We start from the raw sequence: 17,431 nt of genomic DNA, 5'->3' as shown, positions 1-17,431 counted from the left end.
ACACCAAATCGTTGAACTATGTTGGTAATGATGGAACTTGCAACTATAGATGGCTAACGCTGCTTTTGGGAAACGCACCCTTGCTAAATATTTAATTTTGGTGTTTCTCAAAAGAAAGAAAGCCATGTGGATTTGAACATAAGGGTCAGTAAATGATGACAGGATTGGACATTTTGAGTGAACTATCCCTTTAAGATTAAAGTTTAAAAATCTCCCATTGACTTTCATTGTTCAACATTTAAAATCTAACAGAACTGCTTTATGCAACTGAATAGTTTACAGCAATGGATAGTACTTTATGTAATGAACTTGTGATCCTTATGAAGTAAAATGTTTTGTAAGAAGTAGGAATTTTTTGAGTGGGTACACTATCTAATTGGAGCCAGAATAAAGAAAAACTGGACTGGAGCATACACATAAAAAAATTTGAATAGATTGACAAACAAACTGGCAATCACTTTTGTTATGATTTTGAATCAAAAGTTGGGGAAAGCCATTCTGAATCACTCTTCCAATTTAACCCTAGGCTATAATGTCAAACCAATGTTCTCTATACCAATTTAAGGTCAGTGGTATGTCTGTAGAATCACCTGGTGTTATCAGAGTCAATGGTGTGAAACAGTTTTTCCAGCTCCTCTTCATTCAGAGTCCCGTCAGAAAAGAAAGCCTGGAACTCATCAAGGGAGAGTTTCCCATCATCTGCAGGGGGCAACAGCAGAGGAGATTTTAGCTGCATACCTCATTCACTTTCTTCACACATTAAATACCAGATACATCATGCAGAATTGTGTATATGCACCATGGGTATTTGTTGCCAGTGACAGCATCATAAGTATAACTGTTATTCTTGCTAATGTCTCAAAATATGCATTTATGACATCCATATGTTCACACTGATAGTGACATACACATTTACAGTTTGGCAGATCACTGTGGGAGAACTGGATACCTGGAGAACATTTTTAATCATTATAAGTGAAAAGTAACACAACTAGGGAGATATTGTATTGGCTCTTCTGTGGGGAGGGTAGCACGAAGTTTGGTGTGGGGGTACATGCAGGAATCTCAGATGCAGTCAATGCTGGGAGAAATGAAATATTCATCACCCTGGATTTGCCCTTGAAGACAGACTTGCCTTTGTTGGACAAACTGAGGCAGAAATAAAATAAGAAAGTTCAGCCAATTGTAAAGCTTTTAATGGAAATGAGAACCCCTCTTGTTCTAAATATATCCTCAACACACATACACAATGTATTTATGCCGGACCTTTTGCTGTTTACAGAAAAAAATCCCCATGTACCACCACATCTTGACCTTTTTATTTTATACAAAATGATCTGTTTATTCATCCTTTCCAAGGCTTAAAAATATGATTTTTGTTTTCTTTTTCTGCTGTCTCAGTCGGGCCAGTAGTTCAGATTTTTATTTGGCCTGACATCATTTTCACTGGGTCCCACCACAAAAAAGGGATACATTTTTTTTTGTATTTCTTATTGCATCTACTTCCGCAGTCAATTCGGAATGGAAATCAAAGACACTTCATTTATTTTACAGTTCTTAAAAAAATCAACTGAGCCGGGTTTCCCCCAAGGTTATCTTTCTCCATAAAACTAAGAGCTTATGTAGTAATTTTTAAGGCATGATTTTCATTCATATTATTTATTTAAACTGCTCAATGAGGACAATACAGCATCATTTTCTGTTACAGCATAACTTTCTGTAAAGATGCTTTGAAACTATGTGTGTGTTGTTATAAGTGCTATACAAATACAAATTATTTGACTTACATTTTTCTCTAAATATTAAGTTTTCTTTACAAAAAAATTCAAAATAAAAAGTTTTGTTATTTAGGAAATTATCCAGCAATTACGAATCTCCATGACAACTATAAATTAATAAAACACCTATGCTAAAAACAACGTTACACAACACAAAAAATTACTAATTAGTAAATAATTTTAATAACAGTCTAAATGATGCTTCTAGGATTATCATACTGTAAGCCATTTTTGCAATTGTGACAACACCTGAGCCTCCATCCATATCAGCTGTGCAGATAACTAGATACCTTAATGATTTATATTATTAAAGTACCTTAATGAACATATATATCAGCTCAATTTGCAACACGTTCAAAGTCAACAAATGTAAAATGTAGTGCCAATGATGCACTGGCCGGGTAAGTGTCGTTTATGTCGTCAACTGGCCTGAAAATCTCTTGCAATGGCCCTGGGCCATCGGGCCATACTTACTGATGATCTGTGCTTACTCTGTCACCATCTTGTGCTCCAGAGATACATTCTACAGCACATAAAGTAGTCTAATGGCAGAGAGAGGTTGGATGGGAGAGGCACATACTCCCAAATCAAAAGCAGATCTTTCCTTCACTCCGAGATCGTACATATTTCTGCAGTGAGTATGTGTTCATTTTTGTCGATTTTTCCCCATATCTATGTGAGGCTAGAGAGCATGGGGAATCCAGCCATTAATTAGGCGGTGACCCACTTTTCTGCTTCTCTCCTCAGGAAGGAGTGCTTGCTCAGAAAACAGACACTTACTTCACCAGATTCTCTTCCACTTTGAGCAATTGCTCTGGTGAGAGCTTATGTTTAGCTGTAACATTACTCAGTGTCTTAATGAGTCAATAAACCTATCTGCTCCTGAATGAGTCAAAAAAGAAACCTTATGCAACCAGCATTTGCTGTCGATTAAGCGATATCACATGAGCAAGTTTGCTTATGTACTGATCATTTTATACTGATGCTTTGATTTGGCAAAAGAAAACTTTTTTATTTTCTAATGAATCAATGTAAATTTTACACATTTAAATCTTAAATGAACAGTACTTTTTGTTAAGTTTTACAATAATGAAAGTAATAATAATAATAATAATAATAATACATTAAAACTCAACTTTTCAGGTTTCAGGCTTTGTTCATAATTTTGTGAGAGTAAAGAATCGTGAATTCAGTACTATAAATCAAACCAAATCCTTACGCATTTTATCATTTCTGTTTAATAATATTTTTTTTTTACATATACAGTACAGGAAATAACATTTCGTTTTTTTATCCAATTAATCAAATAAATAATTGAAGATTAAACGATTATCAAAATAATAGTTAATTGCAGCCCTTCATCCAGCACAGTATAAAATATAAGAACTCTTGGAACAGCACTTGTCCAATTAGATTAGAAGATCAGAACTGTTGTATAATGATCACTGTTTACATGATGCTGCTTGGAAAGAATGACTTCTTGCAGAGCCATTTAAGAGAGTGAACAATCCTGCTGTGCCATTACCGTGCAATTACTGTGCACACCTAAAGTGCAGGTGGGCTTCTGTTATGTTGCTTTATGGACAGTAATGGTTTACCTTTCAAGATAATATAAACTGTCTCGGAAGGATTGAAGAGTAAAAAGTCTCATTTGGTGGTGAGAAAGTCAAACTGTAGTCTCTGTACAGCTGGTTAAACTTGCTGGAGATGGAAATGGACCAAGAGGTGAATTTTGCTATTGTGTATAGGAAGACAGAAGTCCACAGAGACTGGACACAGACTAAACTTTGCAGCGTCCTATGAAAGGGAGACAATTAGCACTTTTCACATCCAATGGCCCCAACACATCTTAGCACCTCCTTACACACAAGGATGACTCTTACTCTGTCTCTTAACTCATACAGCATTTCGGGTAGGACTGGGGTACATGGTTACCATGGTAACCACAAGAACAGGAGCAGACCTTTGGGATCTGAGATGTCTTATTCTTACATAAGCCTACTTGCTCTAATTTTTCCTCTATCATTTTGTTTTTCCTTACACTTCTGTATGTCCTTCCTTAGTTTTGTGCAGCCAGACCTGTGATTTAAAATTTAAAAGGTCAGATACATAATATTATTGAAGCTTATTCTGGGCAAGAACCACCCACTTAGGCAGTAAGACCATCTGACCAACATACAGTATGAAGTGGCCAAAGTTTGTTTTGCTTTTACATTTAGGGGCAAGTATCTTAAATTTGATGATACCACATTATTAGAATGACATGAAAATCTATTTAAATCAATGTGCAGTCTCTGCAAATAGTTGAACAGAAAACAAAATAGCAGAAAGGCACAGTATAAAGACATTGTGTGTAGCACTTGTGGCTGTCCAAAGCTCCTATTTCACAAAATATAACTCAGAAGACAAAATAGAATACAGATTTCTCTCACTAAGCGACTCAAACAAAACTTGATTTAATAACTAAATGTATTTTAAAGATGTAATAGCACAACCTAGTAAACTAGGCGCTTGTTGTGTCAACTTGGAACCTTGTAAACACAAATTAGTTTCAAGGTGGTCTAATAAGATTTTTTTTTTTCAGAAATCAGATTAGAGCTTGCTGTCACGTTCCTCTGTTGTCTACCCTGTGTTCTGTGTCTCACTATTCACGTTCATGTCATGTTTCCTTGTCTGCTCCGTGTTTTCCATTTCACCCGTCACCGTTCACGCTCCATGTCACGCTTTCCTTGTTGTCCGCCCCGTGTTTCACTGTCCTTGTCTAAAACTACATTTCCCACAATTCTCAGCCTCCCTCACTGCCTGCACTCATCATGGTTCTCACCTGTGTCTAATCCAGTCATCACTCCCTGTGTATTAAAGCCCTGCTTTTTGTTCACTCCCAGTCGATTGTTGAATGTTCATGTCTGGTTTCTTGTTGTGCATTTGCCCTTGTTTCCTGCCCTTCGTGTTCATTCTTCCAGCTGTGTGTTCGTTTGTGTTTAGTTAAGTTTTTCCCATCGTGGACTGTTCTTTTGTTCTTGTGTTTGTTTATTTTGCTAGTTTGTTACTAAAACCTGCTTTTGGATCCGCAACCCCTGTCTGCCTTCTCCTGCTTCCCGCATTCGTAACACTTGCCAGATCTAGAAAGTGCTTTCCAGCTTTGTGTAAAATATGCCTCGGTTAGTGAATTGACTGTGGGCGGTCTATGCATGTGTCGTATGAGACCTATACTTCTCTTTCCCTGTTCTTTCCTCTGTTCTCTCTAACCACACCCATTTCAAATCACCTGGTAGAGAAACTTTGGAAAAGAGCAGAAAGAATTAATTTTCAGGACCTTGTCCAACTGTTATTCTGACACTGCCCACGGTTATAAACTACCTCTATCTGGAAAAAAGGATGTCCTTTATGTATCAGAGGCTTCCACAGTAACTACCCTTTTCACATTGAGTATTCATGAAGGTTGTAAGGATGTTGCAGCAGAGATATACTGCAAGCCTGCCTAAACCTGTCCATTTCTGACATGACGCACACAACCCAGTCCTCCCACTCCATTGCTAAAAGAGTTACAAACTTAAAAGCTAAACTAATCTGAAAGTCGCACTCTCCCTCTGGCCTGTCCCAAAGACACCAGTCGGAAAGTAATGATTGATGAACAGTAAAAGAGCTTTTCACAGGCCTGTCAGCTTTCCTCGCTCGCTGACATTGATCAGCTCAGAAAAAGCTAGCCCTACTGCAAGTCTGTCTGTCAAACCATCTCTTAATTTATCTGCCTTCAAATTCACTGCCTGTCTGCATGGCTGTGGAAGACATATAAATCAACAGTGCACAGAAGATCATGGTGTTTATTTATAATTACTTTTGCTAAAGAAATTCTTTTGGATCGTTAAAGGTGAAATGTGTAATTTTGCACAACTAGTGGCACCAAACAGAATTGCAAAAATAGAGACTGTTTTCAGATATGTTTCCCAAACACTCCCCCTTTCATTGGTCGGACAATTAGGTAGACCTGCCTCAAGCCCAAGTCACTTGTAAGACAGTGTGGCATTGTTGGGCTGGTTAGGATGCTCAAACATCAAAACATGGCTGCATCTGAAAAAGTAGGCAGCTGACTTGCTGCCTAATCACTTAATGACTTATCCAACAGAGTTTTTGAATGAATGGAACTCTTAAGGAAATTGGACTCAAAACAGTTTTTAAAGCACATTATTTTAATCAATTTCCGTATACAGCCTCAAAAGCAGCATTTTTCAGTTTTCGGATGCAGCCAACGTTATGATAGCACCACAGAGTTTAGTCAATACTTTTCAGAGAAATCAGCCTTCAAATGGCTTACTTATAGTTGTCTTTCCTGCATATGAACATTTGTCTTCAGTTCATTAAACTACACTCAACTTCACTCATAAATACACACAAACGCACTCTTCTAATAAAGCTGTGATCACTATGCAAAGCCCCTCATTAACCAGATGTCACATGAATATTCTAAACAAAACCTCTGCCAATCATTTGAATACCAGCTGAGCAAAAATTAGGTGGAACTATTGGTTTAAACTTCTTGTTATGAAGATGTCAGCCACTAGGCCAAGTGTAATAACCCACCACAGCCTGGAGTAGATAACAGACAGCCATATGAGAACTGAACCATAATCTGATTGAATGAGAGTGAATCCTAATCCCCATCACTAGCGACAGAATCAATTAATGCTTCATCTAACAAATCTGATTCAATCACAATTCATTCAAATGAGTCATTAACCTCAGCTGCAAGAGTGGGCATTTCACATGGAAATCCTATTACTGTGACCCTGCCACCAGAAAAGTACATTAGCACAGAAGAGCCAGAGCACAAATCTGTATTTCATAAACTACGCACTCAAGTGGTGTGCTCTGCACCAACTCAATGGCCCTCTCAAGAGAGACATGGGAAAAGTAATCCAACACTTTATTTTTGTTAAGTCATAATTTATCTAGTCTCACGCACAGTCCACCCAGAGTCCATTATGATGCATACTGCACATGCACAAAACTAGCCCGCACAATCAGAAAATCAGCACATCCATTCTGATTGGCGGATTCCCACGCAGTTTCGGGTGGTCGGAGTGCACCACTCTAAATCTAAAAGAAGTGTTTACAAGGTATCGGGATGACACAATAAGCACTTTTCTTGAAGAACAAATTAATTAATTTGTCAAAGTCTGCCAGGTTAGTAGCATCAAATCTTTGATTTTCAGAAGTTTGTTAGCAAGTAAACTAGATATCAACAAGCATAACTGTATATTACAGTCTGTTTTCCGAGTTATCTGTGAAGTAATTGGTACTTACTGTATATTCTGATCACAATGTCTACATATATTTCTGATATTTTATTCTGCACTGTAAAAAGAGTTAACCAGCAATAAATGGTTTAGAACGGTCGCTTTGATGCGTCCAGTGCAGCCAGCCTCTAGCCACTGCATCAACAGACGTGCCCGGTGTGGGCAGGGTATAAGGCGGTGCCTTCCTGTCTGAGTGGGCAGTTCTTGACCAGAATAAGCTGCAAGGCAGTTCAGACTTTATACTGAAAGTTAAAGGTTCAGTTACACAAGACTTAAATGTACTGTCTCTAACAGTGGGAGTAGAGGGCTAAAGACAGTATGACTATAAATGTGTAATTTAGTCCACATCAAAATCATTTTAGAAGCTTTCCATTTTTATTTTGTAAATGACAAGCTCTCCAAAACGAGACTACAGATTGGCTGTTCAAATTGCAGCAAGCTTAATTTTCTATCACTCAGAGAAGAGGACCAATTCAGAAGAGTGGTAGAAGCACATATGAAAATGGAGATTGTGAGAGTTGTGTGAGCAAGTGTGTGTGTGTTGGGGGCAGTGGGAAATGGGTGGGGCTCTATTAGTACTGCACCATTCAAAGCAGCGCTATCAGTCAAGTATGAAAAGTCTGCCATGCGACTAATGTAGGTTCAGCCTGTTTTGTGGTCAATAAAGTCCATGAATCCCATCTCTAATGTAATGCAGACTGCAGTATGATGAATATGTAATCGAATGCTGCAGTTGGCTAATTATAAGGAGAGAAGATTCATGAATGCAATCACCAGAAAAAAGAGCTAAGGGACCACAAAAAAATAAAATAACTGTCTTTAAGTAGAATGAGTCTTTTTATGCAAATGCATTATTTTAAGAGGACTTGCCTACAACTACACATCAGAAATAAACAGTGCAATGTTCGAACAGAGAATATTATTAATAGAATTATAAGTAGAATTCTACTTGAAAGACACCTGTATTGCACAGAAAAGGCAACTGGCAAGCTTCCACATGGTATAACTCACAGATATGGAAGCAAGCCATTTGTATAAAGTGGGCACAGACCAAAACTCAGACTCTAAACATGCAGTGTCAGAATGGAATCGGGTAGAGTAGGTCTTTTAACCTTTCCATAGCATATATTTTATGTATCCTGGTAGGGTTCTGCTCTAAAAGCTAGGAGAAAGGGGGTGGAGGGATGAAATGTATCTGAGTACTTTCCTTCAGTTATCTATTATCTTTCACATTCTGTAAGAGGAGAAATTGTTAAGAGAAGTATTAAACAAGCACATAGTGGGTTACTACGGTGGAACATTTTTAATCGAGTTAAGAAATTCCTTTCAAAAACCTCTTAAAAGATGTAAAACTAAAAAAAATCTTAGGTCTAACTATTATTGCTTCCCTAAGGTCTGGTCCATATTACATCTTATACGAGCAAGAAATCATCGCGATCAGGGATGCATTTCTCAAAACATTGTTAGCCATCTATGGTCGGAATTTTAATCGTTACCAACATAGTTCAACGATTTGGCGTTTCCCGAAACCATAGTAACTACAGCTCTGCACCTGTGGTTAGAAGCATAGTTCCTTGTTAGTTTGCGTTGTCAATGTCATTGATTTCCCCGCAGCTCGGGTGTGTTCTATTCAGAGTTATCACCACTATGGCCTATTCCTTTCAAATACTTCACCATCCCCTTTGAGAGCTTTTAAGGCTTGAAGTTGTGGTGCTCAAAGTTATTTTTAGTGGGTGACTCCAGCCAGGTCTCCTAAGCAACCAAATTAGCCGGCTGATAGGGAGGGTAAATTCACATGGGGTAACCTCCTCATGGTTGCTATAATGTGTGGTTATTGCTCTTGGTGGGGTGCGTGGTGAGTTGTGCGTGGATGCCACGGAGAATAGCGTGAAGCTTCCACAAACGATATGTCGCTGCGTTAACGCGCTCAGCAAGCCACACCACCACGAGGACTTAGAGCGCGTTGGGAATTGGGCATTACAATTTGGGGAGAAAATAAAAAAAATTTAAACAAAAACCACAAAAAAGATATTTTATTTGGAAATTCAGTTTGAAACGATCTTCCAGCGTGACTGTCACAATTGTTCTCCCTTCGAATTGCCCCCTGAAGGCACTATTTATAACATGTGGAACACAGGATTGGCTTCAATTTCGTGTAGAAAAGGTGAGTTATTTTATTATTTACAAGCGAATATCTTTGTTACAACATTTTCCAAAGAAAATTTCATATATGGCTATATATGTAAAACACAATATGCATGTTAATGGTTTTCAATTATATAAGAAGTTATCTGTACTGTACATACAGTATATGCAACATATCTGCAGTACTTTATGTATGGTGTCAAAAAGCACTATGCAATTGTAACACTCATTCATTTACATATTTCAAAATATTACATTTTCATATATGTAAAACATTATTTCCCAAATCACAGTGTAATTTTACATAGCCAATATGCCCAAATGAATGAGCAATAATTGTAGAAATATACATGTATGGCCATATATCTGATTTCTGTTTGGCATTCATGTCTGTTTGTGTGATTTTGTGTTTATGGTGAGGTGTTCACAGAAGTAGAATATGGAATATTCTCAATAGGTTTTGTTATAGAAAACAAATGTGTACTTCTTGTTTGCAGTAGTCATTCAATACAATTTCAACAGCAATGGTGCTAATGGAAGTTTTATGGAAATGGAAGTTCCATAAAACTTCCCAAAGCACAATAATGCAGTGCAGCTAAGAACTGCACTGCTGGACTGGTGTAGTTTGTTCTTGTGGCCCTCTGAAGGTGTGGTTTCACAACCTGCAGCAATTCAAGGATCTTGGTCCTTGGAATCCAGTATTTTTTTATGATGTCATCATCATATAGAGGGTCAAGTGGGGAGAAATTTGTCCTTATGTAGGCATTTATATACACCCTCTGCGTCTGCATCGCCTTCTTTGCTCAAGCTGTAGGACTCTTTGTAAAGCAGCCATTGTTGAGCATTTGATACACACATAGATACTGTATTTGTTAGGAGTTAGCCATTATACATCTGCTACTGATGCACATGTGGAATGGATAGAAACACCTAGGTGGCTAATAATCATCTAAATTTGCAAGCTAAATGTGAGTGTTTCATCGATGATTTGTGACTGTAATAGGGCACAGCTTAATTTTATTATCAAATTATTGTATTTATCTGTTAATGGGTTTTGGTTTTAAAATAACTTTGCTGTGGCTTGGGTAAAATGAGATGTAAGGACTCTTGAGAATTGTCTGAGGATTTAAATAAAGAAAGTGTTTTGTGTCGTGTTTGGCATATATTATCATGGCTATTATCTTGTGTATTGAGGAAATCTTTACATTCTTATTGGTTTTTGAAACGTGTGCATATGTATGTCAGTGCACAAGTGCAGTAAAGTAAGGTAAGAGGGAAACCCCACTATTGCAGCTCAATGCAGCGAGAGTTTGTGATGAAAACTAACAACCAGCAAAAGAGGGGCAGGTGAAAATAAAGCGAAACAACGGAGAACGTCTCGGTTACTGACGTAACCTCCTTTCCCTGATGGAGGGAACGAGATGGTGTGTCAATGAGTTGACACTAGCACGGACGTCTCTGATTTTGAGAAAAGGCCAATGAGAATTGGCGTGTGGAATTTGCATGCGGGTATATAAGGAGTGACGCTGCAAATGCACATCAGGTATCGCACTGAGGAGCTGAGCCAAAGACCCGGCGCTTTCAGCGGATGGTTCAGTATTGTGGCTGGCGGGACACAACGTCTCATTCCCTCCATCAGGGAACGGAGGTTACGTCAGTAACCGAGACGTTCCCCGTCTGTCACTCACTCGACGTTGTGTCGATGAGTTGACACTAGGGGTCCCCATGGAAAACGCCACAGAGCTGAACCGAGTTACGCAGACTGGCGGTGCGAGACGGGAAAACCTCTGTGTGCCTCGTAGCCAGCGCAGCAGGCCGTCGCATAACTACCCCCAACACACTGGCAGGCATGAAGCGGTCCCCTGCACCTAGGGGAACGGCTAACTGCTCAGAAGTATAAGGACTGGCTGGTCCAGCCGGGGCCTTCTCTCTATTATTCTCCCCTGTAAAAGGAACGAAATCGTTTGGCTGGGGGCCAAATATATGGTCCAAGCTGAGGGGTGTCCCTCCAAACAGGAGGACACTGCGGAGACCACACCCGGCCCCGAGAGGGGGGGGGGGGGGTTTAGATGGAATACACACACAGTCTTACCATTTAGCAGTGGAAGCACATCGTGTGGAACGACGTCGTGGTAGACCCTACCCAAAGGGGGGGAGGGGTTACTACAAACACAGCGACCCAGGGCAGAGGGCCCTCTGTCCAAGGAAGATGCGGTTTACCGGTAGGGAAACCTTTTTGCGGGATATACATCACACAGGGTTGCCGAAGGGGACAACCAGCACATGTGGAGCACTTACCTCAGTACGGGGGCCTAGTGATGCCCGTACCGGGGCGGCAGCGAGCCTCTCCGAAGACTCGACTGCCGCTATTCTAGGGAGGAAGAACGTCCAGGGTTCACGATTCCTGCGAACGCAACTGGGAAAAGAGCACACGTCTTCACCTCAAGGGAGGGGAAAGGCACTATGCACTAGCGATACACCCAGCCAGCTGACCCGAACTTACCTGTTTGTGTCACCTGATAACACACGGGATGAAACTGGCTCAACCCTGAGGTTATAGAACCTCGCAAAGGTGTTAGGAGTTGCCCAACCCGCGGCTCTACATATGTCTGCTAGAGAGGTGCCATGGGACAATGCCCATGAAGCCGCAACGCCCCTGGTAGAATGGGCTCGTAGGCCAGCAGGGGGCGGCACGTGCTGGGCATGGTATGCCATCGTGATGGCATCAACGACCCAGTGGGCGATCCTCTGTTTGGAGACAGCACTTCCCTTATGCTGTCCGCCGAAGCAAACAAAGAGCTGCTCGGAACTTCTAAAGCTCTGCGTGCGGTCCAAGTAGATGCGAAGAGGACGCACCGGACACAGCAACGCCAAGGCTGGGTCTGCCTCCTCCTGGGGCAGCGCTTGCAGGTTCACCACTTGATCCCTAAAAGGGGTCGTGGTAACCTTGGGCACGTAGCCCGGTCGGGGTCTCAGGATGACGTGAGAGTAAGCCGGACCGAACTCTAGGTACAGTTCGCTAACAGAGAACGTCTGCAGGTCCCCTAACTTCTTGATGGAGGTGAGCGCCATCAGGAGGGCGGTCTTCAGAGAGAGCGCCTTTAGCTCTGCTGACACAAGGGGCTCGAAGGGAGCTCCCCGAAGGCCCAGAAGGACCACGGAGAGGTTCCACGAGGGAACGGCGCTCTGGCCCCAGGAACCATTTGTCAAGCCGCGAGGGTTCGGGGGGAGGAGGAGGGTTCCACTCCAGCCCGACACTCGTGGCTGCCCGGGCAAGCAAGGCTGCGACTGAGCCGCCGCACCCGAGGGTGGGAGTTCAGCCGAGTCCTCAGCGTCAGACATCTTGAAAAAGACGCTTCACCATTTGCGCCACTCTTTTAGAGCAATGTACTCTTTTATTGGTGTTTTTCTATATATATATATATGTATATGGGAATATAAATATATCTATAAACGAAGTTATTCACTCCGTGAGCTCTTTTTCAGCTGCTGAAGCACCCAGGGGTGTGTGCTCAGCACAACGTAGTATGCGAGGGGGAGGACCACTGGAAAGCGCCTTAAAACCAACAGCTTGTAGAGATGAATGAAATAGCAGAGGAATTCAGCTCTGTGACTGCTCTCTCGGCTCCGAAGAAGATATCTGATGTGCATTTGCAGCGTCACTCCTTTTATACCCGTATGTCTGGGGGAGTGGCATGCAAATTCCACACGCCAATTCTCATTGGCCTTTTCTCAAAATCAGATATGTCCGGGCTCCGCAGGAGCGACCCCTAGTGTCAACTCATCTACACAACGTCGAGTGAGTGACAGACGGGGAACAGAAAATAACAGAAGTAGTCCTCAGATGCCATGGCCCATGTATGCTATTTACAGCAGCGTTGCGGCGAAATAATGTTGCTGTTGAGCTGCTTACTGACCGAACCGCTTGAAAACTGTAGTAAAGAGTATGCAGTGCATATTAACGTAAATGTCTATTTCATGTCTTAAGCTGTTTTTTCCACAATAAACATCTTTCTGTCTATGTAAATGAGCTGTTATTATTTGATATCCATTCGTTCTCTGCAGAACCCCTTGAGTAATGTCATTAACGACACCTCTACATTGTTGAACCAACATGGTTCGAATAATGGATGTGTGACATAGTTACTAGTTTTTCGGGAAACAGTCATGACTAGCTAGTTAGTTTCTCTAAAAATGCATCGTATCATGGTGGTTAAGCAGTGAGTTACGTCGGGAAACACACCCCAGATTAGAACTGATCAGATTGAGAAAAAAAATTATACTACTCCTCTGTTTAGTTCATACTATTGTATTTTAACTGAAAAGAGTGATTATAATAGAGAAGAGAAAAGTTTATAGAGTTCATTCTAAATAGCGCCGCACGCCTCCAAATTATTCAAACTGTGGCAATCAAGCATGTCAGCCATATTTCCACAGAGGATTAGAAATTCTCAATTAATTTTTTCTTTTATGCTTCAAGGGACTGAAGACAAAAATCAACTGCTTTGGGTGGGAGCTTGTGAAGAAGTATTTGTCTTTTATTATACAGACATTTAACATAATTGAACACTTCTGGGTCAGCTGACTTCAAGCCTCAGAGGACGAGTGAAAGAGATGAAGACAGGGATGTGAAATCATATTGGGTTTCCATTTGATTAAAGCCTTCAGGCATCAGAAGAAACAAGCTTAGGGAGATGATGATGGCACCATGGCAACATCGGGCGCAAAAGGTCTAATGGGAGAGAGGAATCCTAGTTTGCTGTAACCATGGGTAACTGACAACTGGGGGGTTGGGAGGGAAAAGGCATTACATATTATAAACCATCCCTGCTGATTTCTTCTAAATGTGCTTCTTGGGAGAACTTAAGGTTATTCCTGAATGGTGAGGTTGATATCAAGACCTTTGGATTTAGGAGGCAGTTTTGACTTCAAGATGACTGTCAAAAAGTGGCCCAAATTACCTGAATTCACTCTATTTATGGTCAAAAATTCCTCTAGGTTAGTAGTTTAAAGCACCATTTTAATATCATATGTCCCATCACACAAAGCATACTAGAAGCAAGAAAAAAGAGGTCCCTGCAGTTTAGTTTGCATTGTAGGTTAATCATGCTAATCGGAAAACACTGTATGTTTTTGATTCACTAAAAATAATCGGCTCATTAGAGTCATTGTTTCGGTAATTGAACTATACAGGTAGAAGCACCGCTGACCAGCTCTGCAGGAAGCTGTGACAGTATTTTACTACAGTAGTCTGCCCACACTGACAGAAGAATGCACATTCAAGAACCATTAATGGAAACATATTTATTTTTAATTTTTTAATTAGAACCTTGGATTAGATTCTTGGTTCTCATCACTTCTTTCACTGCTTTCTCCTTTTGGATTGCCCAAAATTAATGCTTGTTTGTTTTTGTAAATATCAAATATCTTTATTGTCATTTTCAACACTACCACTTTTAAACACACATTAAACTGAATTTTACCAACACCATAGTTCACAGATCTATACTACGCTGGATTGAGCTGGACTAAACTCTGCCGTCTAGACACCACCAGGACATAGGGAGCATCCAGTCGATACGAGTGAGTGACCTCTCCTCATGCTGACACACACATACATGAAAGTGGCTCAATTGGCTAGAACTGAATCCCATGTCATTTTACAGCACAAAGAAACATATGCCATGTTAGGCACAGAAGATATGGCAGGTGTTTACCCCTAGACTATGGGTTTATATTCTATTTTACTAGCCAGGCGTCTCACGCTGTAATGGTTTGGCACAATGAACAAACCTGCTCATGACAAACCTCCTTTCAGAATGTAATTATTGACTTATAGGTTGATTTACATGGGAAAGTTGCAGCCACAGCACTGACTCCTGCTATAGCTGTCTTGATGGGGTTTTGTGAGTTGTGGATGTTTTGCCATTGATTTGATAAATCCACATACAGCCACTTTAGATCAAAGTTTGCAAATGCTGCAGGATTTGACTTTAAAAAAACGACATGCAGTGAATTAATTAAACAAAGATAACTCAGCTTATAACAACAGATCCCACTGGCAGATGCTTATGACAAAAGTGGGAGGAGAAGAACTCACATTAGCATTCAAATTGACATATCTGAAGGGACAATTCAACCGGGGAGGATTCTTGCCCAGATGCAACGTCTCAATGAGGGTCTGTCTAACGACTTGACAAAGTTGAGAAAAGTTTAAGTGTATGCAAATGATCAGTGACTACCAGTCAATACAGTGGAGCTCCTGCGATCAGGCTCCTGTGAGTTACTGTAGTCAAGTGCAGGCAAGATACAAAAGTTACTGTAATGTTACTGTGAGGGATTACACTGTTTTAGATGACTGATCTCTGCCCACATACAGTGATATAATATAACAAGATGTGAGGAAAGCCTTATTAGACATTGTCACCATTCTAAGTGAGTTTGATCCATCGACTCTCAGAAAAAAGAGATACTGTTAAAGGTACGAAGTAATTACTGGGGTGGTACTCTTGTTTAGGTACATCTTTTTACCCTAAAACAAATTTAAAAAAAAATATTCCCAGAGGAACAAAATATATAAATGTACCTTAAAAAGGTACACAATAGGACCTTAGGGTAAATTTATGTTACCAAAATTAGTTATTTATTTAAACTAGAGGTATAAAACAGGTCACTTGAAGGTACCACCCCTGTGACAACCCTTGTAAAAGAAATTCTGAGAGTGTACATTGATAGATGCACTACTTCATTTGATACATAAATTATTTCCCCAGTAAAATGTTAATTTTTAGCAACAAGAAACATATTTCTTATCAATACAGATCAATATATTTAATTTGTGATCAGATTTTCAAAAGCTATGACCAATTGTGTATCCCAGCAATAATCCAATGGGAGCAACATTATAGCAACCTGGCAACCTCCAGCAGGGAAAATCTGTGCGAACAGTCACAGCACATACAGAAAAACACTACACAACCTCACACCACATACAGATAATGCACCAATTAACTAACATCATTTAACGATGTACACCTATAGCTGCACATTAAAAATCTGCCAGATTGTGAACTTAACTGTCTCACATTATTAAGCGCAAGGACAGGGCACACATTCACTTGTTTGTGCAAAGATCCCTCAGGATGGTAGTTACCTCAAAAAAAAAAAAGAATCAGAAGTATAATCATCATGACTACATGCAATGAACTTTATGCCAACTCCGACCACAACAAAATTTATTTGTGGATTGATAAGGGGCTTTTTGGCCATTCAGTTATGTAGAAGACATTAATAAGTAATGGCACAAATTCAAAAAACAAGAATAAGTATACAACAATGCTGTTTATGGCGTTACTGTAATGACATATAAACAGATGTCTTGAAAGAAACTTGTGCTTTGTATCCTCTTGTGATCCTGAAACCTGTTTGAAAGCTGTGTTTGCAATCATTATCATCATGGTAGGTCAACAGCAGGTGCTTGAAAACAAGACTAGATTATGAACAAAGGTAAAGCTGTGATGAGCACTGATTAATATACATTATTTTCTTCATGAAGAGCTGCTGCTTACCCCTTTATTTAACACATCTTCTGTCTTAAAACATTAAAAAAATGTAGGTTTTCCATAAACAGGAGCAGAGACGTCGCCCTTCATTCAATTAGCGTGTGCTTCAGTTGTTTTGAATTGGGTGTTTGGGTCATTATTATGAAAGTCAGAGGTGTAGCCCTTGTGGAGAAAGTGTTTAAGGGAAAGGTCAGGTCGATTATTCCACCTCACATTCTACATTATACTCAGGGGAGTCATGTGGACACTATATGATGGCACTATATGGTTTCTGTTATTCTGAAAATAGTATCTCAAGGCTTCAGGTCAACTGGGAAAAGAGCAAGCTCACCCCGGTTCAGAGCATCTCTTTTCTCTGCATGGAGTTAGACTCAGTCTCAATGACAGCGCACCTCACCAACGAGCGCGCGCAGTCAGTGCTGAAATGCCTCGCCTTGTTCAAGCCAGGCACGGCGGTTCCTCTAAGACATTTCCAGAGGCTACTGGGGCATATGGCATCCTCTGCAGCGGTCGCGCCGCTGGGTTGATGCATTTGAGACCGCTTCAGCACTGGCTCCAGACTCAAGTCCCGAGTCTGGCATGGCGCCACGAAGAATTAATTGTGTCCGCTGATACCACAGTGTGTTCATCTGAGGAGCTCTTTGTCTAC

General features: G+C 40.5%; 1 protein-coding gene across 1 annotated transcript in view; it reads right to left on the bottom strand.

The window, feature by feature from the left end:
• Positions 1 to 17,431, bottom strand: part of LOC127623219 (N-terminal EF-hand calcium-binding protein 2-like) — a 107,875-nt gene that overhangs the window by 56,977 nt on the left and 33,467 nt on the right. The window contains exon 3 of the mRNA XM_052097553.1: positions 591 to 699. Coding sequence (XP_051953513.1) covers positions 591 to 699 — 109 coding nt within the window. The remainder of the gene's footprint in view (positions 1 to 590; positions 700 to 17,431) is intronic.

This window comes from Xyrauchen texanus, chromosome 29, assembly GCF_025860055.1.
Source record: "Xyrauchen texanus isolate HMW12.3.18 chromosome 29, RBS_HiC_50CHRs, whole genome shotgun sequence".
Taxonomy (NCBI): Eukaryota; Metazoa; Chordata; class Actinopteri; order Cypriniformes; family Catostomidae; genus Xyrauchen; species Xyrauchen texanus.
Note: the sequence above shows the minus strand (reverse complement) of the source record. Positions and strands in the feature narration are given on the sequence as shown.